The 26,580-nt window shown below is 63.3% G+C and overlaps 2 protein-coding genes across 5 annotated transcripts in view; one reads left to right on the top strand and one right to left on the bottom strand.

Moving 5' to 3' along the window:
• The window catches only part of Unc13a (unc-13 homolog A), a 38,812-nt gene extending 25,872 nt beyond the window's left edge, over positions 1–12,940 (top strand). Inside the window, exons 31-43 of one of the 4 annotated variants that reach the window (XM_090334075.1) lie at positions 120–197; positions 411–499; positions 879–1,031; positions 1,724–1,847; positions 4,196–4,234; positions 5,058–5,087; positions 6,258–6,314; positions 6,628–6,708; positions 7,032–7,179; positions 8,168–8,224; positions 11,299–11,391; positions 11,848–12,007; positions 12,594–12,940. In XM_090334075.1, coding sequence (XP_090190201.1) covers positions 120–197; positions 411–499; positions 879–1,031; positions 1,724–1,847; positions 4,196–4,234; positions 5,058–5,087; positions 6,258–6,314; positions 6,628–6,708; positions 7,032–7,179; positions 8,168–8,224; positions 11,299–11,391; positions 11,848–12,007; positions 12,594–12,894 — 1,410 coding nt within the window. In that variant the 3' untranslated portion in view covers positions 12,895–12,940. Of the gene's footprint in view, positions 1–119; positions 198–410; positions 500–878; positions 1,032–1,723; positions 1,848–2,447; positions 2,507–4,195; positions 4,235–5,057; positions 5,092–6,257; positions 6,315–6,627; positions 6,709–7,031; positions 7,180–8,167; positions 8,225–11,298; positions 11,392–11,847; positions 12,008–12,593 lie in introns of those variants that run through there. The other 3 variants (XM_090334092.1, XM_090334084.1, XM_090334098.1) reach the window with 3 other exon arrangements.
• Positions 12,941–16,152: 3,212 nt separating this feature from the next.
• Positions 16,153–25,799, bottom strand: Colgalt1 (collagen beta(1-O)galactosyltransferase 1). Its single transcript, XM_090334050.1, has 12 exons — positions 25,481–25,799; positions 25,056–25,166; positions 24,240–24,357; positions 22,667–22,801; positions 21,621–21,825; positions 21,029–21,148; positions 19,444–19,520; positions 18,856–18,962; positions 18,528–18,660; positions 17,944–18,071; positions 17,407–17,613; positions 16,153–17,323 (listed from the first exon to the last, which is right to left on the bottom strand). Exons 1-12 carry the CDS (start codon positions 25,750–25,752, stop codon positions 17,056–17,058), a joined length of 1,881 nt encoding a protein of 626 aa, XP_090190176.1. The 5' UTR covers positions 25,753–25,799; the 3' UTR covers positions 16,153–17,055.
• Positions 25,800–26,580: the final 781 nt, after the last annotated feature.

Here is a 26,580-nt window from a genome sequence, read left to right as displayed (position 1 = left end):
AGCCCTCCCTAGAGCCCAGGTCCTTGAGATCCCAGAGGGGGTGGGGAAAGACCAGCCCTGACTTCCTGCGCGCCCCACACTGATGGGGGGGCAGAGCTTGACTTCCTCCTCCCCCGCAGCCGTGCATCCTCATGAACAACACCCAGCAGCTCCGCGTGCAGCTGGAGAAGATGTTCGAAGCCATGGGTGGAAAGCAGGTGAGGCCCCGGCTGTCCAGCTCCGTGCCCGTGAGCCCTGCTGCTCATCCCCTCCGCAGCCTGGACAAGGGCCCCAGCTCAGCCACCTCTTCACCCACCCTGTGCCTCAGTTTCCTCCTCAGCCCCGTGGGGTCCTTTGCTGGGGTTTGAGGAGAAAATGCCAGGGCCAGCTGTGTGGGTGCCAGATTACCTCACCTGAGCTCATCCCCTCAGCTGGACGCCGAGGCCAGCGACACGCTGAAGGAGCTCCAGGTCAAGCTGAACAACGTCCTGGATGAGCTCAGCCGTGTGTTTGCCACCAGGTGGGGGCAGCTGCCAGGGAGGGCGTGGGGAAGGGGCCCACCACACCCCCAGCCTGGGGCCTCAGCGGAGGCGCCCCACTAGATGAAGTCGGGCTCCTCATTCTGGTCCCACTGTTCACTAGCAGTGTGGCCCCAGGCAAGAGTCTTGATGGCTCTGAACCTCAGCCTGAGAATCAGCATGAGATGATGCCATGACAGTGCCTGGCAGGGAGGCAGGCGGGGAAAGCCACCGTGGGGGCTGGTGCCCTGTCACTCTCGCGTCCCTGCGAAGCCCCTGCTTTACCCCATCTCCTGCTGGGACAGTCTGAGACCCATGGGTGGGTCTGGGGACTCATCTCCTGGGAAGCAAACCCGGCCTAGCCCTTGGCTCCTGCTCCAGCTTCCAGCCACACATCGAGGAGTGTGTCAGACAGATGGGAGACATTCTGAGCCAGGTCAAGGGCACGGGCAATGTGCCAGCCAGTGCCTGCAGCAGTGTGGCCCAGGACGCTGACAACGTGCTCCAGCCCATCATGGACCTGCTGGACAGCAAGTGAGCTGGGCCAGGAGGCAGGGTGCAGCCACAGGCTGCAGGGAGGGGCACAGGGGTAGGGACAGGGACCGGGGTACAGCTGGCAGTACAGGTTGCCTGCTTTTACAGATAATGGATGGAAGGGCAGATGGATGCAGGGAGGATGGATGGGTGGGTGGACAGATGGGTGGGTGGGTGGATGTGAGGATGGGTGGATGGATGGGAAGATGGCTGGCTGGCTGGCTGGGTGGATGGATGAGAGGGAGAATAGGGAGATGGACTGACAGATGAGGGGATGGATAAGTGGGATGGGGAATGGCAGGTATGTGAACATTTAAGGAAGTTGGAGAGGCTGCATGTGTGAAGACTGGTGGTGGGTGCAGCCCTGTAGTCCCACAAACTCCTCACTTTCCCTCTCTGCCCTCTCTTCCTCATGGCCGTATCCGGACCCCCTTACTGTTCCTGGAGGGTTGGTTGCTCTCTCCTGCCTTCCTCTTCCAGGTCACTTACCACTCTAGGCTTTCAGACATGAATGTCGGGGTGTGTCTCTCACTTGAATACCTTAACACCCAATGCCCCCCCAACTTCAGTGAGGCGCAGACATTCTCTGAGAACCAGTGCTCCCTTGCCCCTGGCCTGTGCAGCTGTGCCTCAGAGCCCACCGGCCCTGTGTGGCCAGCTGAGGCCCCCTGAGACCAGCTTCCTGCCCCCAGCCTGACGTTGTTTGCCAAAATCTGTGAGAAGACGGTGCTAAAGCGGGTGCTGAAGGAGCTGTGGAAGCTGGTGATGAACACCATGGAGAGGACCATCGTGCTGCCCCCGCTCACTGACCAGACGGTGAGCCCCAGCTGGCCGCAGGCACAGGGGGGCCGCAGAGCTCGGGGCCTGGAAACGGGGGGGAGGGGAAACAGGACAAAGACCAGGGCCTGCGCCCACAAAAGACTTGGCATGTGAGTTGTGCATCAGGCATCATAGCAGTCAGGATTATCCCCAGCCAATCAGAAAGGTCACATAGCATCCAGAGGTGTCTCAGGCACAGGTCATGAGGTCAGAGATCAGAGGTCACCTAGGGAAGAAGTCAGCTTGAGACTCAAGGCCAGCCAGGGATCACAGAGCACAGAAAGGGCATGCACAGGCCAGGGGCTCCTGGAGATCAGCTTGCCGTCCCTGCCCTGCTCCACCCACCCCCCAAAACAAACAAAAACAAACAAACAAACAACAACAAAAACACCAGAGGTAGACCAGATGCCCCATTATTGCTCTGCGCAGTAGACACCCAAGGAGATGCTGCAGGAGGGGACTGGGAAGTAGACAGCATGGCTGGGGTGCAGGTGGGTGGGTGGGAGGCTGGAGGCACTGGGAGGCTGGGTCCTGGGCCCCTCCACTGGGTGGTGGTCTGCTTTTGGCACCCTCACCGTCCCTCCCTGGCCTTCTCAGGACACTGACGGTGCCTTATTCCCCTCCCCTGCCCCGCCCCCTCCGGCTGACAGATGATCGTAAGTAGAGGCCCGTCTGTCTGTACATCTGTCCGTCGCTGTGTCTGGACTTGGCCCATTGCGTGGCTTCCCTTTCCAGTGCCCCCTCATCCACCCTGGGCCCCCTCCTACCCACCCCCACCCCCTGTCCTCCCTCTGCCTAGATGTGCCTGTGTGTGTCTTGGGTGGGGCATGGGGAGGGGAGGGGCCAGGAGGGGCCACTGCCACTGCCTGAGCCAGTGACCCACGCTGCCCCCGTCCAGTCCCTGGCTCCCTCAACACCAGGACGAGGGGCAACGTCCAGGGCTCCTCTCTGGCTGCCCTTTGCGGTCCACCCTGGGGGCTGCCCCCTAGCTCAGGTGCTTACCACAGAGCCCCTTCTCGGAGCCTCTTCCTACTGGGGGCTCAGTGGGCAGTCTGTCCCTCTGTCCTTCCATCCTCGCACCCTGCCACCCCTCCAACCACACACACAGACGCACCTAGCTGGCAGAGACGGTGTGGTAGTTTGGGGGTCAGATAGGTCTGGGGTCAGATCCCACCCTGGCTACTCTGTGGCTGTGTGTGGGGAATGGGTGAGGGCAGCTGTCTCCTGGTCATGTCCCATCCAGAGCAGACGTGATGCTAAAGTGCTGGCCCATGCCTGCACCAAAGTGGCCACCAGCAGAGGCCAGTGCAACCCCTGCAGAGCTGTGAGGCAGGTACAGACCCCACCATCCTGGTGGGTGACCCTGTGCCGAGTACCTGCCCCGTCTAGGCTGCGCCCAGCCAGGGTGCTGCCTTTAGGGCAGAAAGCAGAAAGATGAGATTTCCACCGTGTGTGACTCTGTGTATGTAGCCAGGCCTGGCCGCAGCTGGGTCTGCTCGCCTTCTCCACAGGCCTCTGAGCATGGTAACTTGGGCATGCCAGCTTTGTAGCAGAGGAAGCAGGGGGGCGGGTCACTTGTGAGGCCATGGGCTACAGGGTTGACAGACGGCTGTCTGTGTGTCGTGCTGCCTGCTTCCCGTGGGCCTGGGGACCAGCAGCCACCTTTGTTCCCTATGTGCACATGGCTTACAGTTCTGCTAGGACCTTTCTTTCTGGTCTTCTCTGTCTCTGTCTCTATATCTCTGTCTCCATCCCTTTCACCTTTGGGAGTCACACAAGCCCAGCCATGCAGCCCAGTCCAGGCTCCCGTGCAATGTAGACGCACGGCCCCACACAGCCCTGTCCGAGCCCCTGTGCAATGTAGACCACGACCCCACACAGCCCTGCCTGAACCCCTGTGCAGTGTAGACTCACGACCCTGTACAGTCGGGCCCTTGAGCAGTGCAGAGCCACAACCCCATGTAGCCCAGCCCCTGTCCCTGTGCAGTGTAGGCCCATGGCCCCACACAGCCCAGCCCAGGATCCCATGGTGCAATGTAGACCCCATGCAGCCCAGCCTCTGCCCCTGTGCAGTGTAGACCCACAGCCCCATGCAGCCCAGCCCCTACCCCTGTGCAGTGTAGCCCCACGACCCCACACAGCCCTGCCTGAGCCCTTGTGCAGTGTAGACCCACGACCCCACACAGCCCAGCCCAGGATCCCGTGGTGCAATGTAGACCCCACGCAGCCCAGCCCCTGCCCCTGTGCAGTGTAGCCCCACGCAGCCCCACCCCTGCAGTAGTGAATGCCCCAGGTCTCACTGCAGGACTTGGCCAGTTGATCACGCTGTGACGTTGTCTCTGCAGGGGACCCTCTTGAGAAAACATGGCAAGGGATTAGAAAAGGTAATGAGGGCTTCATCTTGATGAGGTCTAAGTGCTTGTGTGAGCTGAGTGTGCACACGTGGGTGTGCATGGGTAGAAGGTCAGCGGGGATGGGGGGGTGGGAGGAGAGATGTCCTAAGAAGTGTGTGAGCACGGGAGTGTGTGTGTATGTGAACACAGGTGTGTGGGGCACAGTGGCCCCTCGCAGGGCTGGGGCCCGCCTGGCCACCTTGCCGGGCACTCGTGCAGAAAGTGACCTGGCCAGGCTGGAGCTAGATCTTGCTCTGAGGGTGGGTTGTGTGGCTTTCCTCTGGGGGCCCTTCCAGGCCCTGGCCCACAGGCCTGCAGCGTGGTGGGGTCAGAGCCGTGTGGATTTCTGTACCTGGTCGTGTACCCTGTGTGTTTTGTGCTGGGTGGGTTCTCGTGTGTCTGTGTGGAGCTGGGTGTGAGCGTGCGCCTGTGCTGGTGTCTGGTGGGTGCAAGTGCAGGACTTGTCCCAGGGCATGTTCTCTAGTCAGGCTTTAGGGAGCAGGCTCAGTGAGAGGGCGGAGAGACCCTGAGCCCTCTTCCCTCCCTTTCCCCAGGGTTCCCAAGGCCTGCTGCCCCCAGAGGGCAGTCTTCAGGGCACCCACAGTGGGCTGTGGTAGAGGAATCTGGACTCACCAACTCGTCCACTTGGGGACAGGGGAAGTGTTTAGCTGGGTGGGCTCAGCGTCAGCTTGAGGAATGTGAGGGGAGCGCGTGGGCCGGCAGGGAGACTGTGCTTCTAGGGGGCAGGGAAGTCCCACCGAGCACCATTCCAGCAGTCAGCAGGACTCTGACCTCCACCTGATTCTCTCCACAGGGCAGGGTGAAATTGCCAAGCCACTCAGACGTAAGACCAGCCTCTCACTGTCTGTGTGGCTCCCTCCCCACCCTCCCTACCTGGTCCTCCACGTGGTCTGTGGTCTGTGCCGTCGGGGGTGGGGGTACTGGATACCTGTCTGTGACTCTTCCTTTGTCTGTCTGGCTTGCTTGTGGGGGGAGGGGGAGTGCAGGGCAGAGTTACCCAGGAGGGCCCTGCTCCCTGCCAGACTGCAGGGAGGCGCAGTGGGGCGCAGAGGTCACGTGCCAGGCAATAGCACAGTGGGCTGTAGCAAGCCAAGGGGTCATGCTGGAGGAGAGACAGGTCTGGTGGACACAGGAGCGTTTGCCCAGTGCCTTGAAAACAAGAGTACCCATAATTCACCATGTCAGTGCTGTGGCAGTCACGGACAAGTCAGAGCCAGGAGACCTGCCGCAGGCCCTTAGCACGGCTCCAGAAAGCTCTTCTCCCTCTACGTCCAGCACCCAGGCCCATGTGGCATATTCAACCCTGCCCCGCACTGACCCAGAGAGCAGATCCCCACCCACAGAGGGGACCCCCACACCAGCTGGAGGAGGCTGGAGGTGTGGTGGCCAGGTCGGGACCCGCCTGGCTTGGAGCTGCTGGTGTTTGAGTGCTGGCAGCCATGAGTTAGACGTGGGGCAGAGACACCTTGAGTCTGCTAAGAGCCAAGTGTGTAGAAGGACAAACAGCCCCAGAGGTCTGTGTCCTTGCTGTGGCCACACGGCACAGCCGAGGTTTGAACCAGGCCCATCTGGCCGTTCGCTACGTTGGCATCCTGCTAGTGTCTGCTTGGGGCATGCGTTTTGGTGGCAGTTGCCCTTTTGAAGGTGAGACTGCCCACCCCCCATGGGTGGCCATGGGAAGGGGTGAGCCGCCGAGACCAGGCCCTGCCTTGGCTGTCCACTCACCCCCCCCACCACACCCTGCACTTTTGCGTTCCCAGCCTCTGGGGTGCAGGGTGGAGCAGCGGGGTGATGCCCCAAACCCTCTGGACTAGCCAGGGTTGGGGCGCCCCTGCTGAAGGACTCCCCGGGCCTCTAGACCTCTGTCCTTGGAACCCAATCACCACCCATGACAAAACCTTTGGCCAGGAGCCACCATGGTGCTGGGGGTCCTTGGGTGGCCGGAGCCTGAGCAGGAGGCCGGGCTCTTACCCAGAGTCTGTCACCCCCACAGGGAACACAGATGATCTTCAACGCAGCCAAGGAGCTGGGGCAGCTGTCCAAGCTCAAGGTGAGGCCACGCCAGGGGCAAGAGCAGGAAGCACTGGAGAGGAGGGACTGAGGGGCGCCACTCCAGCCTGACACGCTCTGCCCGATGCAGAAACTGAAGCTGCGTGATTGATTGGGAAAGCGTGCAGGGTTTAGTTACCTTCAGGTACAGCTGGGTCAGGGCACAAACTGAATCACCAGACACAAAGGAAATGGCTGGCATGTGCCATGCTCATGCTGAGTGCCAGGCTCGTGGAAAAACAGCCACTCCCCGAGGTGGGACTGTGCCACAGACCGAAAATGGGGTTCCCCCCACCATGCTTCCCTTCTCCCAGGACCACATGGTACGCGAAGAAGCCAAGAGCCTAACCCCGAAACAGTGTGCGGTGGTTGAGCTGGCCCTGGACACCATCAAGGTGAGAGCCTGGGAGGGAGGGACGCCTGCACAGCTGGAAGGGGTGTGGCAGGCGGCCTGCCTCCTTCACCTCTGAGGGCAAGCCCGGGGGAGCAGGGTTTACTGGAGGAAGCCCTGGGGAAGGAGTTTGGAGGACTCTGTGGGAGTTCACCAGGAAAAGCCAGTGGGCAGGGGCTGGGAGGGTCTTTCTCACCTCGGGCACAGCACGTGCAAGGGCGTGAGGCCCTTAAGACCCAGAGAACACCTCAAAAGAGGACCTCGCGTGTGACCTTGAGGAGGGGAGCCTCACAGGTGACCCTCATCTCCCCCACTGCTTCCCCACAGCAATACTTCCACGCGGGTGGTGTGGGCCTCAAGAAGACCTTCCTGGAGAAGAGCCCGGATCTGCAGTCTCTGCGCTATGCCCTGTCCCTGTACACACAGGCCACTGACCTGCTCATCAAGACCTTCGTGCAGACACAGTCGGCCCAGGGTAAGGGTGGTGCCCAGGGGAGGCCCCGCCCCTCAGCCATGTCATGGCCAATGAAGACCCATGGCGTGTGGGGGTGGGGCTTCTGACACCCAAGGGCCATTTCCTGGGCTAGGCCATGAGTTATTGACAGCTCTGGGGCGGGACCTGGACGTTATTGACAGCTCCTCCAGGTGGCCCCCAAGCCAGCACAGGGTGATTGGGTGATTGTCACCTGGCAGAATCTATGTAATGTCCAAGGACCAGGGAGGGATGGACAGCTCTGGGGAAGGGGCTCTGATATTAAAACTCCATCAGGGAATGGTTGTCAACTTTGAGGGCGGGACCTCTAACTTAGAGGCCCACAGACTGACTGACAGCTTGAGATGTCCTGAAAGCAAGAAATGGAGGACAGCTCCCGGGGAGACCCCTCCTTGTAGAGCAGGAGAGAGGTTCCAGTCCCCGGGGGAGGAACCCCTGGGGACAGGTGGGAGGGAGGACCTGGCCCTGGGAGGTGGGTGGGACAGGACGATTCAGGCCACAAGTTCTCTTTCTCTGTCCTTTGCTTCTGTCTCCTGTCTTTCTTACCTTGCCCCTGGCCACCAGGGCAGAGGGATGGGGGCCCAGGTCCTGTCTCCCCTTCCCAAATGCCCCTAGAGGGGTGGGGGAGTCTCTGTCCTGACCAATCTGGGGCTGGGAGCCCAGCCTCAGCTTCCATCGTCCCTCCTCCCACCCAGTTAGCCAGGACACCCCCTCTCCCCCGTGTGCGTGCCAGCCTCGGTTTCCCTCCAAGTCCTCGCTGCTTTTAGTGTCCTTGGTGTTCTCAGAGCAGGAGGCTGTCTGTCTGTCCGTCTGTCTGCTGCTGACGTTTCTCTCTCTCTCTCTTGTTTTTCCTCCCTGTCACTTGCTGCCCTTTCTCTGCGCCTTCCTGCCCCGTCACACACAACTCATTTCTTCCTCTCACTCGCTCTCCCTCCTCCCATCCCTCCTCTCTCTCCCCGCCCCCAACTAGTCCATGGTGGCAAGGGGGCTAGGTTTACCCTTAGTGAAGACATTTATCCTGACAAGGGTACGTGCCTCCGCCACCGTGATTGACAGCTCCACCCGCCCGGTGCTTGTGCTCTTCCGGCCTGGCTAGTAAAAGGCCTGTCCTTCTTCCTTGGGCCGGGGCGCCCGCCCAGCCGGGCGAGGGGAAGGACGGCTTGCTGGTTCCACACAGGGAAGGAGAAGGGGTGGAATCAGTTTCTCTCAGGCCCCATCACGTTGGAACTTGGGGCCCACCCAGCCAACCCGAGTGCAGGGAGCTGCCTCTCCGCTGGCACGCCCCCCTGCCTCAGCTGTAGGAGCTTGGAGCCTGAGCTGCGTGTAGGGCAATTCCTGGCTCACCACAAGCTTGTGACAAGTTGTCCATTATTGGTATGCTGTGTCACACTTCCGAGTGGAAAGAGGGAACTTGTGCCAGGCTTTGACTCAACGCCAAGCCCTGTGTCTTGGGGTCCCAGCCCTTGTGGCTGCTGCAGGAGAATGGCAGTTCCACCCCCCCCCCACACCCGGGGGTGCCCTTCATTTTACCCTTCACAGGGCCAGAGGGTTGAGCGTCAGGAGCGAACTCACTCCCTAAGGAGGGGCTGGATTTGGGAGCCCATGGAAATCCCTCTGTGTGGAGCCAGCAAGCCAGGGGACGGGGGTGCCGTGCACTGTCCCCTCCCCCTCTTACTAGCTTTGACCTTGGTCTGACCTCCACCCGACCCACCACAGCACCCCAGTCTGGCCGGGATGGAGCCTGCTAGAAGCATCAGCCTGGGGGATGGGCGGGTGAGCATGTGACTGTTTGGGGTGGGAGCCTGAGGTGGGAAGGCGGCTGCCTGGGGGCAGCGATGCTGGCCATGACTAGGACCAGGCTAATGGGGTGTCCAGCCCCTGTGCTCGCTGATCCCCAGCTCCTTCCTACCCTGCCGGGTCACCTGGGTGGACCTCTGGCTGAGTCCACCCCTGCCTTCCCTCCCACGGCCCCTCCGTCCCTGTCCCTGTGCATGGGGTGCTCCTGGAGCGGGAAGCTACTTGGGGGGGCTGGGAGGGGGGCTGGTGGAGGTGCTGGCGGCCACAAGTCCTGCAGGGTGACTGGGGAGGGGGTCTGGGACGCAGGCTGTGCTGCTGCCCGTCGTACACTGTCCCTTTAGGACACACAGAGGGTAAGAAAGAGGCTTGCCACCAAGCCGACCCCAGCACACTCACTGCTTGCCAAAGGGTCAGGAGAGGCTGTGGGAGGTGGCTCCCTCCATTGGTTTAGCACCAGAGAAGACAGACTTGTGTGTGCTGTTTGCTTGGTGTCAGTTTTTGCTGTCCCTGAGCTCTTGTGCTCGAGGCTACACTACCACTGCAGCCATCCTCTACTTCCAGGTTTTTGGTGTTGGTGGTTCAGTGGGGATCAGAGTCTCTTGGGCTTCCCTGCCTGGGCTGGCTTTAAACCATGGTCCTCAGATGTCAGCCTCCTACGTAGCTAGGATGACAGGCGTGAGCCACCAGCACTTGGCTTGCTTTGTTTTTTTTTTGCTTTGTTTTTTGTTTTTTTGCCAATCCTGGGCTTGGGCTCAGGGCCTGAGCACTGTCCTTGGACTTTCTCAAGGCTAGAGCTCTACCACTTGAGCCACAGCACCACTTCTGGCTTTTTTCTAAGTATGTGGTACTAAAGGAATCGAACCCGGGTCTTCGTGCATGCTAGGCAAGCACTCTACCACTGGGCCAAACTCCTGGCCCTGTTTTTTTGGTTTTTGATGCTGGTCCTTGAACTCCTGGGTCCTTGAGCTTTTTATTTATTTATTTTTTTTGCTCAAGACTAGCACTCCAGCTCAGCTTGATGGCTCACGCCTGTAATCCTAGCTACTCAGGAATCCGAGAACTGGGGATCAAGGTTCAAAGCCAGCCTGAGACTCTTATCTACAATGAACCCCTAGACAATGGGAAGTGGGGCTTGGCTCAAGGGTGGAGTGGTAACCTTGAGCCGAAGCCCTCAGGGACAGCACCCAGGCTTGAACTTGGAGTTCAAGCCCCATGACCCACCAAAAAAAAAAAAAAAAAAAAGACTAGCACTCTACCATTTGAGGCACAATTGCACTTGATGATTTTTGGTGCTTAATCAGCGATAAGCGTCTCATGAACTTAACTGCCTGGGTTGGCTTTGAGCCACAATTCTTAGACCTCAGTCTCCTGAGCAGGAATGCAGGCATGAGCTTCAGGTGCCTAACGGGACCAAGTTATTGACAGAACCAAACTCTCAGAGCCACCTCCTATTGGCCTATCCAGGATCACATGAACAAACCCTGGCCAATCACTGCAGCCTTCACCAGAGTGCTCTGATTGGACAGCCCTGGTTCACTAGGGTGCAGCCCCAGGATCTCAGGCACCGGTGGATGTTTCCAGTGGAAGTGAGAATTTATTAGACGAGAAAACAGGCAGGGAGGATACAAAATACCGAGACAGGAGGGCCCTGGGGAGGATGCAGCTAAGCAGCTCTGTGGTAGTGGGGGTGGATTGAGTTGTTAGCACCTCCTGGGAGCCTGGGGAGGGATGCTGCAGATTCTCCCGCCTGGTGAGAGGGCTGAGGGTGGGAGGAGGTCTGCCTCGGGGTGGGTGTGTCGAGTAGCCTGGAAGGGGATGTGTCGGAGGCCCGGGGTGGAGCCAAGCCAGTGCTGGATGTGTCCTGAAGGTTGGGCCTGTAGAGGCTTCCATTGTGCCCGTGCTTAGAGGGACAGGACGGGAGAGGAGGGGTGGGAGGAGGAGAAGAGCACCACCGTGGGTGAGACACGCCTAGCGTGTCAGATATGTGTTTGGAAAGGGTGTCGCTGTCTCAGCCCAGAGGAAACCAGGGCGCCCGATGGAGCAGGGGAGTGACGACACAGCAGGGCCGCCAGTGGATGCTTAGGAAAGGAAGGCAGGTGCATCAGGCTCAGAGGGGTTAAGGGACTGGCCAAAGATCACAGCCATGCGGTGAAGGAGTCCAGGACTCCTCCCTGCCGGCCCTCAGCGCCTCCCAGACCTGGCTGATGACCATGCCGCCAGCACTCGGTGGGCGGGGGCCATGCGGGGTCCCCACAATGGGTAGGACAGAAAGGCTCACATGAAACACCCTCCCTGCCCGCCCAGGCTCGGGTGTAGAGGACCCTGTGGGCGAGGTGTCTGTCCATGTGGAGCTCTTCACTCACCCAGGAACCGGGGAACAGAAGGTCACCGTGAAAGGTCAGTGTTCTCAAGTGGGCGGGCGCAGGAGGGAGGTGGCACCACCGTATTGGATGGCAGACCAGGCTCAAGCCAACTTATGCTAAAAGTCCCATCCTCCTTCAGGCATGGCTGTATCCAGGAGTGCAGATCTTGTGCAGAACGTCCTCTTCCATCACCCCCCTGTGCTTTGGTTCCCAAAGTGGGCTGTTTCCACAAGATAGAGTCTCATTTTGGATCTGGACCCTGCCGTGTGTGTGTGTGTGTGTGTGTGTGTGTGTGTGTGTGTGCGCACACGCATGTGTGTTGGTCCTGGGGCTTGCACTGAGAACCTGGGTTTCCCATCTCCAGACTGGTGCTCTACCACTTGAGCCACAGCCCCACTTCCAGCTTTTTGGTGGTTGGGTTGGCCGTAAGTGTCTCATGGACTTTCCCGCCCTGGCTGCCTTTGAACCGTGATCCTCTCTCTCCCAACAGTGGTGGCTGCCAATGACCTCAAGTGGCAGACTTCGGGCATCTTCCGGCCATTCATCGAGGTCAACATTATTGGGCCTCAGCTCAGTGATAAGAAACGCAAGTTTGCCACCAAATCCAAGAACAACAGCTGGGCCCCCAAGTATAATGAGAGCTTCCAGTTGTGAGTCGGGGTGCTGGGAGCACTGGGGAGGGAAGGGCGGCTGCAGGGATGTTAGAAGGCTTGATGTCTGGGTCTAGAGGGGCCTGGTGCCCTGGGGAGCTCAGTGGGGACCATGACAGGCCTAAGGACCGCCTCTGAGGAGGAGGGGGAGCTGCGTGGGCGGGGCCAGGATCCAGGGTGGGTGGGGCCTGGGAGCTCGGCAGGCGTGGCAGGGGCGTGGTCGGTGATGGCCAGGAGGGATGGGCGTGGTCAGGAGAGAGCTCGGGGGTGGGAGGGGCCGTGGGAGAGAGCTGGGTGTGGTCAAGTTGATGGCCAGGAGGGATGGGCGTGGTCAGGAGACCTTGGGACGGTGGAGGGTGGGGCCGTGTAAGAGAGCTGGGCGTGGCCAGGAGGGATGGGCGTGGTCAGCAGAGCTTGGGAGGGTGGAGGGCGGGGCCGTGGGAGATAGCTGGGCGTGGCCAGGTTGCTGAGAGGGCGTGGTCATGGGAGCACTCGGGGGAGTGGGGGTGGAAGCAGTGGGAGGCAGGGGCGGGGCTTCCCAGGGCCGGCGGTGGGCGTGGCCTCCTCACGCCCCGCCCTCCCCCAGCACGCTGAGCCAGGACGCGGGCCCCGAGTGCTACGAGCTGCAGGTGTGCGTCAAGGACTACTGCTTCGCGCGGGAGGACCGCACGGTGGGGCTGGCCGTGCTGCAGCTGCGCGAGCTGGCCCAGCGCGGGAGCGCCGCCTGCTGGCTGCCGCTCGGCCGCCGCATCCACATGGACGACACGGGCCTCACTGTGCTGCGCATCCTCTCGCAGCGCAGCAACGACGAGGTGGCCAAGGAGTTCGTCAAGCTCAAGTCGGACACGCGCTCTGCCGAAGAGGGCGGTGCCGCGCCTGCGCCTTAGTGCGGGGCGGGTGGGGGCGGTGCCGCGCCGAGCGGGGGCGGGGCAGGGGGCGGCGCAGGCGCGGTGGCCCCGCCCTCTGAGGACGGGGAAACGAAGAGTGCGCCTGCGCCTCGCGCTTGGCCTCCCGGGGTTGTGGGCCCGCCCTCTCCGGAGGTCAGGTGACGTGTGGGCGCAGGTCCAGGCCCCGCCCCTCACCCCGTCCCGCGCCCCGAGGGGCCTGGAGCTGGACGGGTCGGGACCCCGCCGGGGAGGAGGCCACATCCCAGGGCTCCCGGCGTCGGGAAAAGCCATAAGCGGGTCCCAGGCCCCTGGGGCCCAAGACCAATTGCCAAGTACGCAGCTTAGCTCCTGCGGCCCGAGCCTTCCCGAGGCGGGCGGAGTGGGTTCAAAAGCACACGCGCCCTCGAGCGCCCAGACCAGGGCTGCGGACGCCGCGGCGCCGGCCCCGAGTTCACCACGCCCAGCCGTGCCGGCGCCCGGCCGCCCGCCAACTTCCGCAGCCCCAGCCTCCCCGCCCCCCTCTCGGCACCCGGTCTTCCGCCCTTCACCCCGGGGCCGGAGGAGCCGTCACGCACAGACCTGGGCGCGGGGGGCCGGGTCCCCGGAGCGGCGGGGCGCTGCAGGCTCCTCCCCGGAAGGTTTGCTCGCGTGCCCAGGCCAGAGCTGGAAGGGTGGACTCGAGCTTTCCCGCCGCCTCGTCGTCGGCGCTTCTTCCGGAGGCAGTGGCGGAGTGCGCCCTTCGGGGCCTCGGGCATGGATTGCAGCCGTGGCTGCTCAGGACCCGGGGAAGAACTCACAGGAATGGGGGCGCCGCCTAGGCAAGAGGGAGCTGGGGTGGAGACCACGCTGGGGCGCGCGAAGGGCAGGGTCGGCACGGGTGCCTCGGCTGAGCCGGCCAGCGAGCTGCAGGAGATGAACAAGCTGGGACTGTCTTTGAAATGTCATCCACCTTTACCCAGAGAACTCCTAGGCATCCTTCAAAACACAGCTCGCGCACGCGCGGCCCTGCCATCCCAGCCTCCGCACGGGCCCCGGACGTCTCCCGCTCCTCGGGTCCGCCCGACGCCGGGACCCGGAGAGGTCTGTGCCTGGCCCCGAGTTTCCAGACGGCGGGGAGGGGTTGGCGCCCCGGGAGCCTCCGTTTCACTCCATGCGGCGGAAGTCCGCGCGCGGCCAGGCTCCCTCGCAGGCCCGGGTGGAAGGGGTCAGGCCGGCGCGCAGGGGGCCAAACACCCGCCCGTCCACGCGCACATCCCGGAAGCCTTTTGCAGAAAACGCGGGGCTGCCGCCCGCACCCCAACTCTTGACACCGAGTCCTTCCCATCAGCGATGCAAAAAAGCACCACCTGCCGCGGCTCCCCGGGGCGGGGGCGGGGCCTCACCCTGGCCGCGGGCGGGGCCAGGGCCGATGGGCGGGGCCTCCCCTCGCGCCCCGCCCCTCCGCGCCTCGTTTTAAGGACCAAAGTCTCCGCCTTTTTGGAGCGATGGAGTTGACCCCGTCGAGCCCAGGGCCCCGGCCGCCGTCGGGGAAGCCCCCCACCTTCCTTAGCATGTAACTGGCGTGGACCAGAGTCTGGTCGGCTCTTTTTTAATCCCGCCCGTCTCCCCGTGAATGTGACGCGTCGACAGCCCCGAGGAGTCACGAATGCATGGTGTTGAGATGTTTTGCACTACCCTGGCTCTTTGGTCTCTAAGAATATTTTACTAACAGCGGACATTAAAGAAAAAAAAGAAAAAGGAAAGAGAAAAAGACAAAAGCTCAGCCCGGATGCTTGGCGGCCTTTCGCGCCCCCCTGGGCGTCACCCTGGCGGGAACCCGGCAACCGAGGCTGGGGCTGGGCGGCTCGGCGGGGCGCCGTGGAGCTCGAGCCCGGCGACAGCCCCGCGCGGCCGCGAGGAGGCCTGGCGGGGCGGCCGGAGGGGCGGGGCGGGGCCCGGCCGGCGGGGGCGGGGCCGTCGTGGGCGGGGCCTGGGCGGAGCCAAGGGAAGGAAACCCTGCGGCCCACCTGGTGGGTGTGCAACTGTGTGGCTGCCGGTCTTAGGCTTATATCTCATTATGTCATTTATTAGCCTGCGTGTTAATTACTCGGCAATTAATCATGCAATTACAGGTAATGGCTGCCGTGATTATCTCCCCTCCAGTTACACTAAGTACCGTGTGGAGTCAGCCCGAGCTCTGCTCCAGCTGAGGCCTCGGGCATCTGGAAGGCAGAACGCACTAGGATTGCCAAATGAGTTCCGGGGCCCGCAGGAGGCCCCAGCTTTCTCTCCTGGCGCCAGGGGGGCTGTACCAGTTCCAGCTTTTGGGTGATTAGCTGGGGGATAAGGGTCTCCCAGGGTCCCCTGCCCGGGCTGGCGTCAAACCCACCATCCTCAGATCTCAGCCTCCTGAGTAGCTAGGCCACGGGTATGTTATTAGTTTTTTACAGTTCTGTGGCTGAACTCCAGGCCTTGCTGTACAGGAGCTGCACCCCAGTGGTCTTGAGTTGGGGAGACCATGCAGAGGCTTGTGCTTCACAGAGCCCAGGACCTGGTTTTCCTTCGTGATGTCTGCCCTGCCAAGCCTGGGTGTCATATGGAGGTCCCGAACACCCCTGGGAGGCCCAGGCCTGCTCTATTCGCAGGCTACAGATGGATCTGACTGGAAGGGATTTCTCCAAGCTGTGAACCGTGAACTGCTGTGTCTGAGAAAAGGGCTGTTTTTGCTTCACTGCATGTTCTAATTTTGTCCACAAAGCACACACCGTGTCAGTGGATGGGTGACACTGCCCCCTCCATGCACACACGTCTCCAAGCGCCTCTACATCTCACCCAGAAAGAACCAGTGTCCCCAAGGTGCAGTGGTCTCTGGCCAGTGGCCAACCCCTGCATAGCCCCCAGGAACCTCCAGCCTCATCATCACCTCGGGTCTTTCTGTGATTGTGGGACTCAGACTCAGGACCTTGTCCTCTCACACAACCTTTTTTCTCATGGCTGATAATCTACCTAGCATTAGGCCGTACCTCCAGCCCCTTTCTCACTTTTCAGAAAAGGTCTTGCGATTTCACCCAAGCTGACCTGCACGATGGTCCTTCTACCTGTGGTCATCATATGGCTGCAAACACTGACATGGACCATGGCACCCAGCTTCCTTCTGATCTCTGCCTGTGGCTGGGATTACAGGGGTGTGGCACCACCACAGACCTCTCAGATCTTGCCTGGCCTCTGGGCACAGGGAGTGGTAGAGGCAACTGGGCTTGGAGAGTCAAAACACTCAGCCACAACCAACCAGGAAGGTTTAATAACAAGCAAGTCATTCACTAGCACCGCGGGCAGCTGTGCCCATATTACCAGCCTGTGCTGGCCAGAGGACAGCCAGGCCCTGGGCTCTGGCTGGGAAGGCTCAGCTCAGACCAGAGGCTGCTCTCTAAGGCAGAAGGGCCCCCAGGAACCCCCAAACACATGATCCCACTCTGTCTTGACAACAAACCAGGTGGTAGCCACACCTGAGACACAAGGGCAGGGACACCAAGGAGACATAACAGGAAGGGGGACCCAGTCCCCGCCTGTGTCCTACGCCCCCACCAGGGGGGCCTGAAGGGTCATATGGCCCCTGGGACGGGGGAGAGGGGGATCCCTGACATTAGGCAGCGGGCAGAGGGTGTCTGCCCACAGACCAGAGGGGGCCAGTTATTTTCAACTCTGCTGGAAGCCCGTCAGGCCTGGTACTCTGTGGGCCCACCATAAATGCTTGGAGCAAGGAGACACAGGTTTTGTTCCTGTGTTCCAGCACACTGCGGTAACTTGCTGAACACCCCGTGCTCAGGTGCCTGCTGGGATGCGAAGAAGGCAGTAGAGAGCCATGCCCAGCCCCGGGGCTGAGCCCGCACACAGGAGGCACTCGTCAGCCTGAATGAGGAGCCAGTACCAGGCCCGTCGTAGGTGCCTCACTTGTAACTGAATGCCAGCTTCTCACCGCACCACCCTCAGACCTGGCCCTCCGTAGGCACCCAATAAATACTTGAATGAAGAACTAACGCCGGGTTCTTTCCGCAGTCGGTGATGGCCGGGGTCCTCAGGCCTGGCCCTGGGCGGGGCCTGCAGGCCGGTGGCGTGGGGCGCGGTGCCCGGCGGCGCTGCGGTCCCGGCCCGGCCGGCCGGCCGCCCCGGTCACAGCTCGGCTCACAGCTCGTCGCGGGCCGCGCTGTCCAGCGGGGACTGCAGCACGTCCGAGTTCTCCGCCTCGCGGCTCAGCGCCTGCTGCTCCCGCATCTTCTGGGACTTGGCGCGGTCCCAGTCCGTCTTGACGCCCTCGTTGTCCCACACCACCGACGTCTCCGTGTCGCTCACGTAGCCGTCGTCCCCCGTGTAGTGCGTGGGGTAGATGAGCAGGGGCTCCACCGAGAAGGCGCGCAGGTCGCGGGGGGAGAAGTGGGCCTTGTACTCGGACCTGCGGGCACAGGGAAGCGGGGCTCGTTCCCTGCGGCTGGGCCCGGGCCCTCGCACCGCCCGGACCCCCCCCGCCCCCCTTACACGGGGTGCTTGTCGAACATGACCGGCAGGAACTCGTCCACCGGCAGCATCTTGGCCAGCGGCTGAGCGGCCAGCAGCTTGCGCGCGCCCCGCAGGGAGAGGGCGTAGCCCAGCGTCCAGTACGAGTAGTCGGCCTCCACCAGGTTCCGCACGCGGGGCACGGCCTTCTCGGGGTGCTCCACCTGCATCCGCTTCCGGCCCACGTAGCTGGGGACAGAGGCGGGACAGGACAGGACGAGGGGGTGAAGCCAGTTCACCTCGGCAGGAGGCGCCCCGCCCGGCCCCGCCCCGCACACAGGCCACGCCCACCGAGCAGCACCCGCGCGCAGGCCCCACCCCTCGGCCTAGGCCACCCCCGCCCCGCCCCGCCCCGCCCCGCGGCTGGCAAACCAGGCCCATGTTGGCCACGCCCCACGCCCCTCCCACCCAGCTGCCTCCACTCGCTGGCCCCGCCTCCGGCCCGCCCCTCCCACCCAGCTGCCTCCACTCGCTGGCCACGCCCCGCCCCCCGGCCACACCCCCGCCCAGGCCCCTCACATGAGGTCCCAGTCCAGGCGCTCGCGCTCCACATCCTCCATGAGGTTCATCAGGCGCCTCTTGAAGAAGATCTCAAAGCGCAGGTCGTCCTCGAACACGAGGGACTTCTGCAGCCCCCGAGCCACGACCTGCGGAAAGGATGCAGCCGGCCCGGCAGCGGTGGCCAGAGCCCAGCCCGTCCCTGAAGCCAGGGGCCCAGAGCGGGCCTGCTCCCCTCCCACCCCGGGCCTTGGCCCCTGCCGGGCGCCCTCCCGGCCCCCAGTGAGGGGCAGACACCCCTGAGCCCCGCCTCGGCCAGGGCTGCCAGCTGAGGACAGCTCGCAGCCCAGTGACCCACCCCCGGCCTGGTCTGTCCTTCCCAGTATGTCCCCAGCTCCCGGCCTGTAACCACCGGTTCTGTCCCCAGTACAGGCTGGAACACGGCAGCTGTGGGGCAAATATCTCAGTGAACTTGAGAATGCTCACGACTGCCCTGCTAAGATCCACTTAGAGGCCCTGGGGCCAGACTAAGACGCTAGGGGCACAGTAGTCACCAGACAATGCCCTGGGCTCCCAAATCCAGACAGAGCCCTCCCCAACCCCACCTCCTTCCAGATGTTGTAGTGGCTGAGGAAGCAGCCTAGCTCCCCCTTGGTCAGGGGCCTCCCGTGGTAGGGGTCACGGTAGCCGGGCAGCATCTGGATGCCCAGCGCCTCCACCTGGCTGGTGTTCATGGCTCTGGAGGGCAGAGGGCACAGAGAGGGACGCAAGGGACGGGGGTCAGGGGGAGGCCAGCAGGTCCACATGGCCCCTCCTTGCCGCCCTTCTGAACCCAGCCACTGCTGCCACCACCTGCAGGCAGGAAGGGGCTGGCCTCCCTTCTCACCTCCCCACCGGCGTGGACCCTGCTGCTGCCCCCACCCAGTGCCTCACTTGCCGTCCACGGCGTCTACCAGGCGGCAGGCGATCTCCTGCTCCTCCAGCGCCCGCAGCATGCGTGCCCGCCGGTCCTGGCGCCGCTCCAGGTTGATCATGAATACCTGCCATGGACCACCTGGCTGGGACCAGGCACAGCAAAGCCCACGCCGCTCCAGGACTCCCCACGCCGGCCCTGGACTCCCCACATCGTCCCCAGACCCCAGACCCTCATGCCAGCCTCGGACCCCCATGCCGGCCCCAGACTTCCCACACCTGCCCATACAGGCCCCAGATTCCCCATACCAGCCCCGGACTTCCCACACAGACCCATGCCATCCCTGGCTCCCCACGCCAGCCCTAGATCCCCCATACCGGCCCCAGGCCCCCCCACACCAGTCCCAGACCCCACCCACGCCGGCCCCAGACCCCCCCCACACCGGCCCCAGGCCCCCCCACGCTGGTCCCAGACCCCCCCACACGCCGGCCCCAGACCCCCCCACGCCGGCCCCAGACCCCCCACGCCGACCTACACGAGCCCCAGGCCCCCAACCCAGCCCAGCAAGGCCCACATCACAACCCCAGCCCAGGAGAAACCCAGCCCACCTCGTCAAAGCCCATCTTGTCAGGGGTCCGGGTAGGTGCAGAGATGAAGCGTGAGTACTCCACAGGTGGGTGTTTCACTGGAAGGCAGAGCAATCAGGGGTGCTGGGGTTCAGAGACCCTGGGTCTCCACAACTCTGATTTGTCCCAACAGCACAGCCAGTCTTCTGACTCCACCCCGTGCCACCCAAGCCAACCCCAGGATCTTTAATCATACTGAAAGCCAGCAGGGAGGGCTCAGCCCCTCACTTCCTCCTCAGCTCCAGAAGGCATGCTTCCACCCCCACCCCCACAGCCCAGCCTGGGTGTCTGAGCTTCCAGCAGCTCGGGGCTGCAGGCACACTGTGGCCAGGAGGAGACTCAGATCTGTGTGGCTAGACACTGCACAGAAAGCTGTGAAGAGACCAATTCTATACCCAAATCTGCAGGCTCGGGCCCAGCAGAGTCAAAAAGCAAAACAAGCCTGTCAGCCACTTGGGAGGCTGAGATCTGAGAATCGCAGTTCAAAGCCAGCCTGGGCACTAAAGTCCCTTGTGACTCATCTCCAATGAACCACCAGAAAACCAGAAGTGGGGCTGTGGCTCGATGGGTAGGGCAGTAACCCCACACTGTATCACAGCCTGGGAAAGCCCAAGAGGGTGGGGCAAGGACTATGCAAATGAGCAGAGTTCATGCACAGGGAAGCCCCTATGCAAATGAACACAGACAATGTAAATGAGCCATTGACAAAATGGGAGGATCTATGCAAATGTGCAATAATGGTGCACACACTTGGGAAATATGCAAATGATCAGTGGCTATGCAAATGAGCAGTCTACACACACAGGAGGCTCCATGCAAATGCTGAGGCTCCCTGAGAAATATGCAAATGATCAGTGGCTATGCAAATGAGCAGTCTACACACACAGGAGGCTCCATGCAAATGCTCAGGCTCCCTGCCAACACTGCCCCATCACAGAAAGGAGCGACACGGGAGTGAGGCCTGGCGGTGGAGCGCTCGCTAGCATGCACAAAGCCCTGGGTTCAGTTCCTCGGTACCACATACACAGAAAAAGCTGGTGCTGTGGCTCAAGAGGCAGAGCTCTAGCCTCGAGAAAGTCCAAGCACAGTGCCTAGTCCCTGAGTTCAAGCCCAGGACTGGAAAAAAAAAAAAAACGGGGGGTTGGGTGGGAGAAACTGCACACCCCGGGATTTCAGTGTACACACAGGAATCCACAGTGGATTCCAGAGAACGCTCAGCAAAGACGCTCCAGTCTCCAGAGAAACTCACTAAAGTGATCGGTGGAAGAGTCCAACTCAGGCAGAACCGCAGAGGCCGACTGGGCCTCGGCAGGGGCTGGGCTCACCTGCGGCCAGCCCGAGGGCCATGTGGCTGGGCGCCCCACACCCCTCCCCTGCACCCAGACCCCTGGCTTCAAATGGCTGCTTCCATCAGCCATGGCCTCCTTCCTGGTAAGCTCCCATCCCTGCCGCCTCCCTCAGGAAGCACCCTGTCTACCCCAGTGAGCCACTGAGCCACACAGGAGCACAGGAGCAGGGGGGTCAGCCTCATGCCTGAGGCTGGAGGGGAGGGGCCCACACAACTCACCCATGACCTCCAGCTGCGTGTGTAGGAAGCTCTCGGCCTCGTCCTGCAGGCTGCTATGGGCCCGAAGCGGCACCGGCAGGAAGCCGAACACCTCCCTGTTGCACACGTACATCTGCACCTCTGCGGGGAGAGAGGGAGAGGCGCATCAGGCCCAGCCACGGGCCGTGACCAACCAGGAGGGGGCGGAGGCACCCCTCAGCCTGGGCCCCACATGAGACCCCATCTCAAGCCACAGCCACACAGCCAACGAGCTGTCCAGGACCCAGAACCTGGGCCGCACCGTGCTCGGGCTGCTGGAGTCTGAACCCGGGGCCGGGAGGCCGGCCTCAACCTTCCACCCTCCTGCCACAGCCTCCGGCATTCCCAGCTGGCACACCCGGCCAGCACACCCAGCATGCTCACGCCCTATGAGGGCAGGGCAGCCAGGGGAGCAGGGCTGGAGGGACAGAGCCTGGAGCTGTAGCTGGGCACCTAGATACAGCCACGCTGGACGCCTGCAGGGGCTCTGCGGCTTTTCCTTCTGTGTGTTGTGGCTGACCTGCTCCGTGGGGGGCCCCGCACCCAGGGTGGGGCAGAGCTTGCTGGGCCTTACCTGCCTGCTTACAGGAGAAGGCGAAGACCATGATATCGTCGAAGGCCCAGGTGTAGTCGGGGTGGGGAGGGTAAAAGGCCAGGCTCCGGGAGGCGGCCCTCCGCAGGTCCACCAGGAAGGTGGAATGCACCATGGGCACGGGGAAGCAGCCCCGCCGCTCCCGCTTGCGGATGGGGAGGTAGGCCGGCGTGCGCCTGTAGTAACCCTGCAGGACACAGAGGCCATGACGCCGGCCGGCCCCGGGCCACGTCCACTCACTGTGGGCGCACTGGATGGGAGACTCGATGCTGGGGCTGGCGCTGAGCTGTGCTCCTTGGAGCCCGGCCTCGCAGGCCGCTGGGGCGAAGGGCCTGAGCCACGTATGGATTTATATGAAAGTATTATTTTGGTCTGAGGACAGAACTCGAACTCGGGACCTAATGCTTTCTGTCTCTGGCTGGCGCTCCACCAACTGAACTAAGGTCTCCAACCCCAATATATCTTAGTGGCTGTTTTGAGGGTGCTACTAGCCACCTCCTTGCTCTACATGGACGGTTCACTTTAAAATGGTGAATCCAGCCGGGCACAGTGGCTCACGCCTGTCTTCCTAGCTACTCAGGAGGCTGAGATCTGAGAATCAAAACCAACCTGGGCACCAGAGGAACTTATCTCCAATTAACCTCCAGAAAATGGGAAGTGGGGCTGTGACTCAGGAGTGGGGCAGTAGCCTTGGGCTGCAGAGCTCAGGGACAGCGCCCAGGCCCAGCGTTTAAGCCCAATGACTAACAACAACAACAAAAAGTAATACCATGAAAGGGGTGAAGGGTACCCTGCCTCGTGACCAGGCCCGGCCAATCAGAGCCAGGCAAGAGTGAACTGTGATGGGGCCTTTATTCCTGAGCAGCCTGAGAAGAAACTCACATCACAGAAGGGAACAAAGGACTCCCAGATCAAGCCATGCCTGAACTCCATCCTGAGAACCACCACTGAGCAGCTGTGACACCTCCCTGAGCAGCAGGGTCTGCATGTGCCGCCCTGGCCACACCTGCCTGCCAGGCCCGGCCTACCTGGGAGGTCATGCCACACCAGAAGTTGGAGTACGCAGCCCGGGAGTCCAGCATGGGTGCCACCACCGTCTTGTTCTCGGCAATGAGCAGGCTCAGCGTGTTGGGGTTGGTGATCAGGTTGTCTGCGTCCACAAACTGCACAACATGCACAGGCCGTCAGTGTGGCCGGAGTGACAGGCCGGCTCGTGGCTTCAGCTGCCTTTTAGGCAGTGTCCTGGGTCCACGCAGGGACCCCAGACCCCCTGGCCTCAGACCTGCCTCCTGTGTGGCCCACAGCTTGGGTGCCTTCTGCGTCACCGCCCTGGACTCTGTCCTGGGCCGGGACTGTCCCCAGTATGAGGGCTTAGAGTGGCTCAGCAGCACAGGACCTGCCTGGCAGGGGAGACCTGAGTTCAAATCCAAACCCACAAAACCCACGTGACGCAGCCGTGTGGCAGAGGAGCCCCACGGGAGCCCAGGAGGTGTGGCGGGAACCAGGCCCAACAAGCTCACGGCATGGCTCTGCTCACCAGGCCTTAGCAATGACCCAGGCCAGCTGGGCGTGACTGGCCCGGCACACCCTCCAACCTCTGACCTACGACCTCACGTAGCCACGAGGTACACACACCCTTGAGGGCAGCATCCACACCCACAGGAGTAGCCCGTGTGTCACGCGCAGCCCAGCAGAGGCTGGAGCTCGATGCCTGTGCCCACAGGGGAGGACACAGGACACGTGGCAAAGAGGAACAGAGCCGGCATCTGCGCCAAAGGCAGCGGAAGGGAAGTGCAGGATGGGAAGTGGGTCGGTGGCTGCCAGGGCCTGGGAGGCAGGGGCCTGGCGAGCAGCACACAGGGTCTATGTGTGGAAGGTTCCAGAAGGAGCAAGATCCACGTCTGAGGGTCCCCAGTGAGCAGCGCCTACAGGCACCATTTCCAGTCAGAGCCCACAACCTTCCCCGGCAGCGCCAGCTCTGCCACCACAGCCCGGACCCCGAGCCCGGGCCTCGGCATCCTGTGGCCCACAGCAGACAGGGGTCTCACAGGTCCAGGCCGGCCCTCCAGGCTCACACACCATCCACGGCCCCCACTGTGTGCTGAGCACCCGTCACTCCCCACCCAGAGCCGGCAAGCCGGAGGGGCTCCTGGCCCCTGTGGCCTGCGGACCCAGGGGTGTCTCAATCCAGACCTGGACCAGCCTAGGGCAGGACCCATGGCCCAGCAGACCACGGGCCAGCAGGGACCCACAGGTCGGCAGGGACCCACGGGCCAGCAGAGACCCATGGGCCAGGATGGGCAGGCAGGGACATCAGCTCAGCTCACAGTGGCCTCCTCTGAGGGGCCTGGCCCAGGCTGGGGTCCTGCCATCCTCCTGCCTCCACCTTCTAGGTCACAAGTGTGCCTGTCACACTCGGAGACCCCTGGGGCCCCAGGAGCCTATCTTCTCCAACAGTGACCAGGCATCTCTAGTGGGTACTCCCTGACCATGTGTCCTTGTAGCCCCCGCTTGAGGCTCTGCTGCCAGGACTCCGGGCCACCCTTCACCCCTCCGCCCCTGACCCCTGCTGCCCTCCCCCAGGCCGCCGAGGACACTGACCAGGACATAATCGGCCCACATGTCCCGGGCCGCCTTCAGGGCTGCCTGGCGCAACTTCATGACGTGCTCGTAGCGGGAGTCAGACCAGTGTTTGGGGCCCTCCTCATCCGGGTAGGCCCTGTGGAGACACCTGTGGCGTGAGGAGCCCTGGGCCACCGCTGGGGTGACCAGAGGAGAGCAGCAGTAGCAAACATACAGAAGGCCCTGGGGCAGTCAAATCCATATGCAGGGCAGGAGGGAAGCCCAAGAATGACCAAGAAGGGCCAATGCCACGCCACCCCGAGAACTGCAAGGGCCACTAGCAGACCTGGAGGGACTCAGAGCCTGCCCTCAGGCTCCCTGTCTGGGCAGAGATGGAGTGTCAGAGGTGGATGGCCCCGTATCAGGCTGACCACAGCAGGGCAGAGGATGGGGCTGGGCCTGGGAGCAGCCAGCATAGAGGCCTGGGAGGCCAGGTGGGGGTGTGGCTTCCTTGTACGCAGGAAGACAGAGAGGGAAGTCACACAGAGCAGAGGTCAGGAGAGTCTTATCTGTGGCTGGCCCCTGCCTCCAGAGATGAGGTGATGCTGGAGGCGGGCTGAGGACCCCGAGCTTCAGTACCAGACAATAGGTAGGGGGACAGTGGGCCAGGATGGGGACAGCGGGCCAGGGTGGGGGACAGCGGGCCAGGGTGGGGGGACAGCAGGCCAGGGTGGGGGACAGAAGGCCAGGGTGGGGGACAGGAGGCCAGGGTGGGGGACAGGAGGCCAGGCCGGGGGACAGGAGGCCAGGCCGGGGGACAGGAGGCCAGGCGGGGGGACGGCGTGCCGGGCTCACCTGGGCTCCTCGGCCGGCCGCCACTCCACGGCGTGGTACAGACTCTTCACGGCCACCAGCCACTCCCGCAGCACGGCCGACGTGTTGTCGGCGTTGTGGTCCGTGGCCACCCTGCGAGTGCACGCGGCCATCAGAGCGGTGTGGACGCTGGGCGGGGCCCCCACTACCACACCTGACTCGGGTGGGGTGGGGGGGTCCCCCGGGGGCGCGGGGGGCCGAGGCGGGGCGCTGGGGGCCGGGGCCGGGCGCGGGGGGCCGGGGACGGGGCGGGGCGCGGGGGGCCGGGGCGGGGCGCGGGGGACCGGGCCCCGGGGGACCGGGGCGCGGGGCCCGGGGGGCCGGGGACCGGGCCGGGGGGCCGGGGACCGGGGCGGGGCGCGGGGGGCCGGGGGCCGGGGCGCGGGGGCGCGGGGCCCGGGCCTCACCACAGCGCGGTGCGCTCCCGCGGGTGCCGCAGCCGCTCCAGCGCGCCCAGCGTGGCGGGCAGCGCGTGGGCCGAGTTCCGCGCCAGCAGCGCGATGAGCACGCGCGGCGCCTGCAGCGGCGACTCGGGGCTCCAGCGCTCCTCCGGGAAGTAGGCGGCGGCGCCCGCGGGGCCCCACGGAGGCGGCGGCGCCAGCAGCAGCAGCAGCAGGAGCGGCAGCGGCCCGGGCAGCGGCCGTCCGCGCCACCCGCACGCGCGCGGGGCCGCCGCCATCGCGCCACGCGTCGCCTTTAAGCCGCTTTTTTGCCGGCGGATGCGGGCCGCGCCTTAAAGGGAGTGTTGGGCCCCCGAGGCCCCGCCCGACGCCCCGCCCCGGGGGCGCGACGTCAGCCGGTCGCCCCGCCCCGGCGGCGTGACGTCAGCCGCCCGCCCCGCCCCCGCCTTAAAGGCGCGCAGCTCGCGCTGGGGACTGGGACCGGGCTTGCCGGCCGCTCCGGAGGCGCGGGGCCCTGGAGCCCGGGAAGCGTTGCCCGGTAGGTGGAGCTGTGGCTCAAGTGGCCGAGTGCCAGCCCGGGGTGAGGCCGCCCGGGGTGAGGCAGCCCGGGGGGCTCCAGCCCGCAGCTCCTGGAGCAGCCACGGCCGCATCCAGCCTGGTCCCAAGAAAAGGCCACCCCGGCCACTCCAGGGCCTCTCTCAGGAGGCCAGGGCCGGGCTGCTCCCTCCGGGCGGTGCGGGGCGCCAGAGCGCGGGGTCACAGTGGAGAGGGGGCCGCCTGCCCCCCTTCCTGCAGTTTCCGTTTTGCTTGCTTGCTTCTCGCCGTGGGCCTTGAACCCAGGACTTGGAGCTGCCCCTGCGCTCTTCTGCTCCTCCCCTCCTGGTCAGGAAGGGACTAGGACCCGGAATGGGAAGCGTGCCAGGTTCTCCTTTCCAAAATGAGCATCTAAACCCGACCCTGGGGAAACAGGGCTGGAATTTTTGGCAGGGTGGAGGCGGAGGTCAGGCCTGGAGAACTCAGGTCATCTTGGCCCCTTGGGGTCGGAGCGGAAGGAAGTCTCCATACAAGGTGCAGGGCCCATGAAAGCAGCCCGAGCTGGAGCGCGG

The sequence above is a fragment of the Megascapheus bottae genome, chromosome 1 (genome assembly GCF_031878675.1).
Source record: "Megascapheus bottae isolate mThoBot1 chromosome 1, mThoBot2.hap1, whole genome shotgun sequence".
NCBI lineage: Eukaryota > Metazoa > Chordata > Mammalia > Rodentia > Geomyidae > Megascapheus > Megascapheus bottae.
The sequence above is the reverse complement of the archived record's forward strand: the minus strand, read 5'-3'. Positions and strand labels throughout refer to the sequence as shown.

Coding starts and splice junctions, on each gene's coding strand:
- Colgalt1 (XM_090334050.1), bottom strand. CDS start 25,752: ATGGCGGCGGCCCCGCGCGCGTGCGGGTGGCGCGGACGGCCGCTGCCC. Junction 18,963..19,443: donor ACAAGATGGGCTTTGACGAG/GTGGGCTGGGTT, acceptor GGTCCATGGCAG/GTATTCATGATCAACCTGGA. Junction 17,614..17,943: donor CGCCTGGACTGGGACCTCAT/GTGAGGGGCCTG, acceptor CTCTGTCCCCAG/CTACGTGGGCCGGAAGCGGA.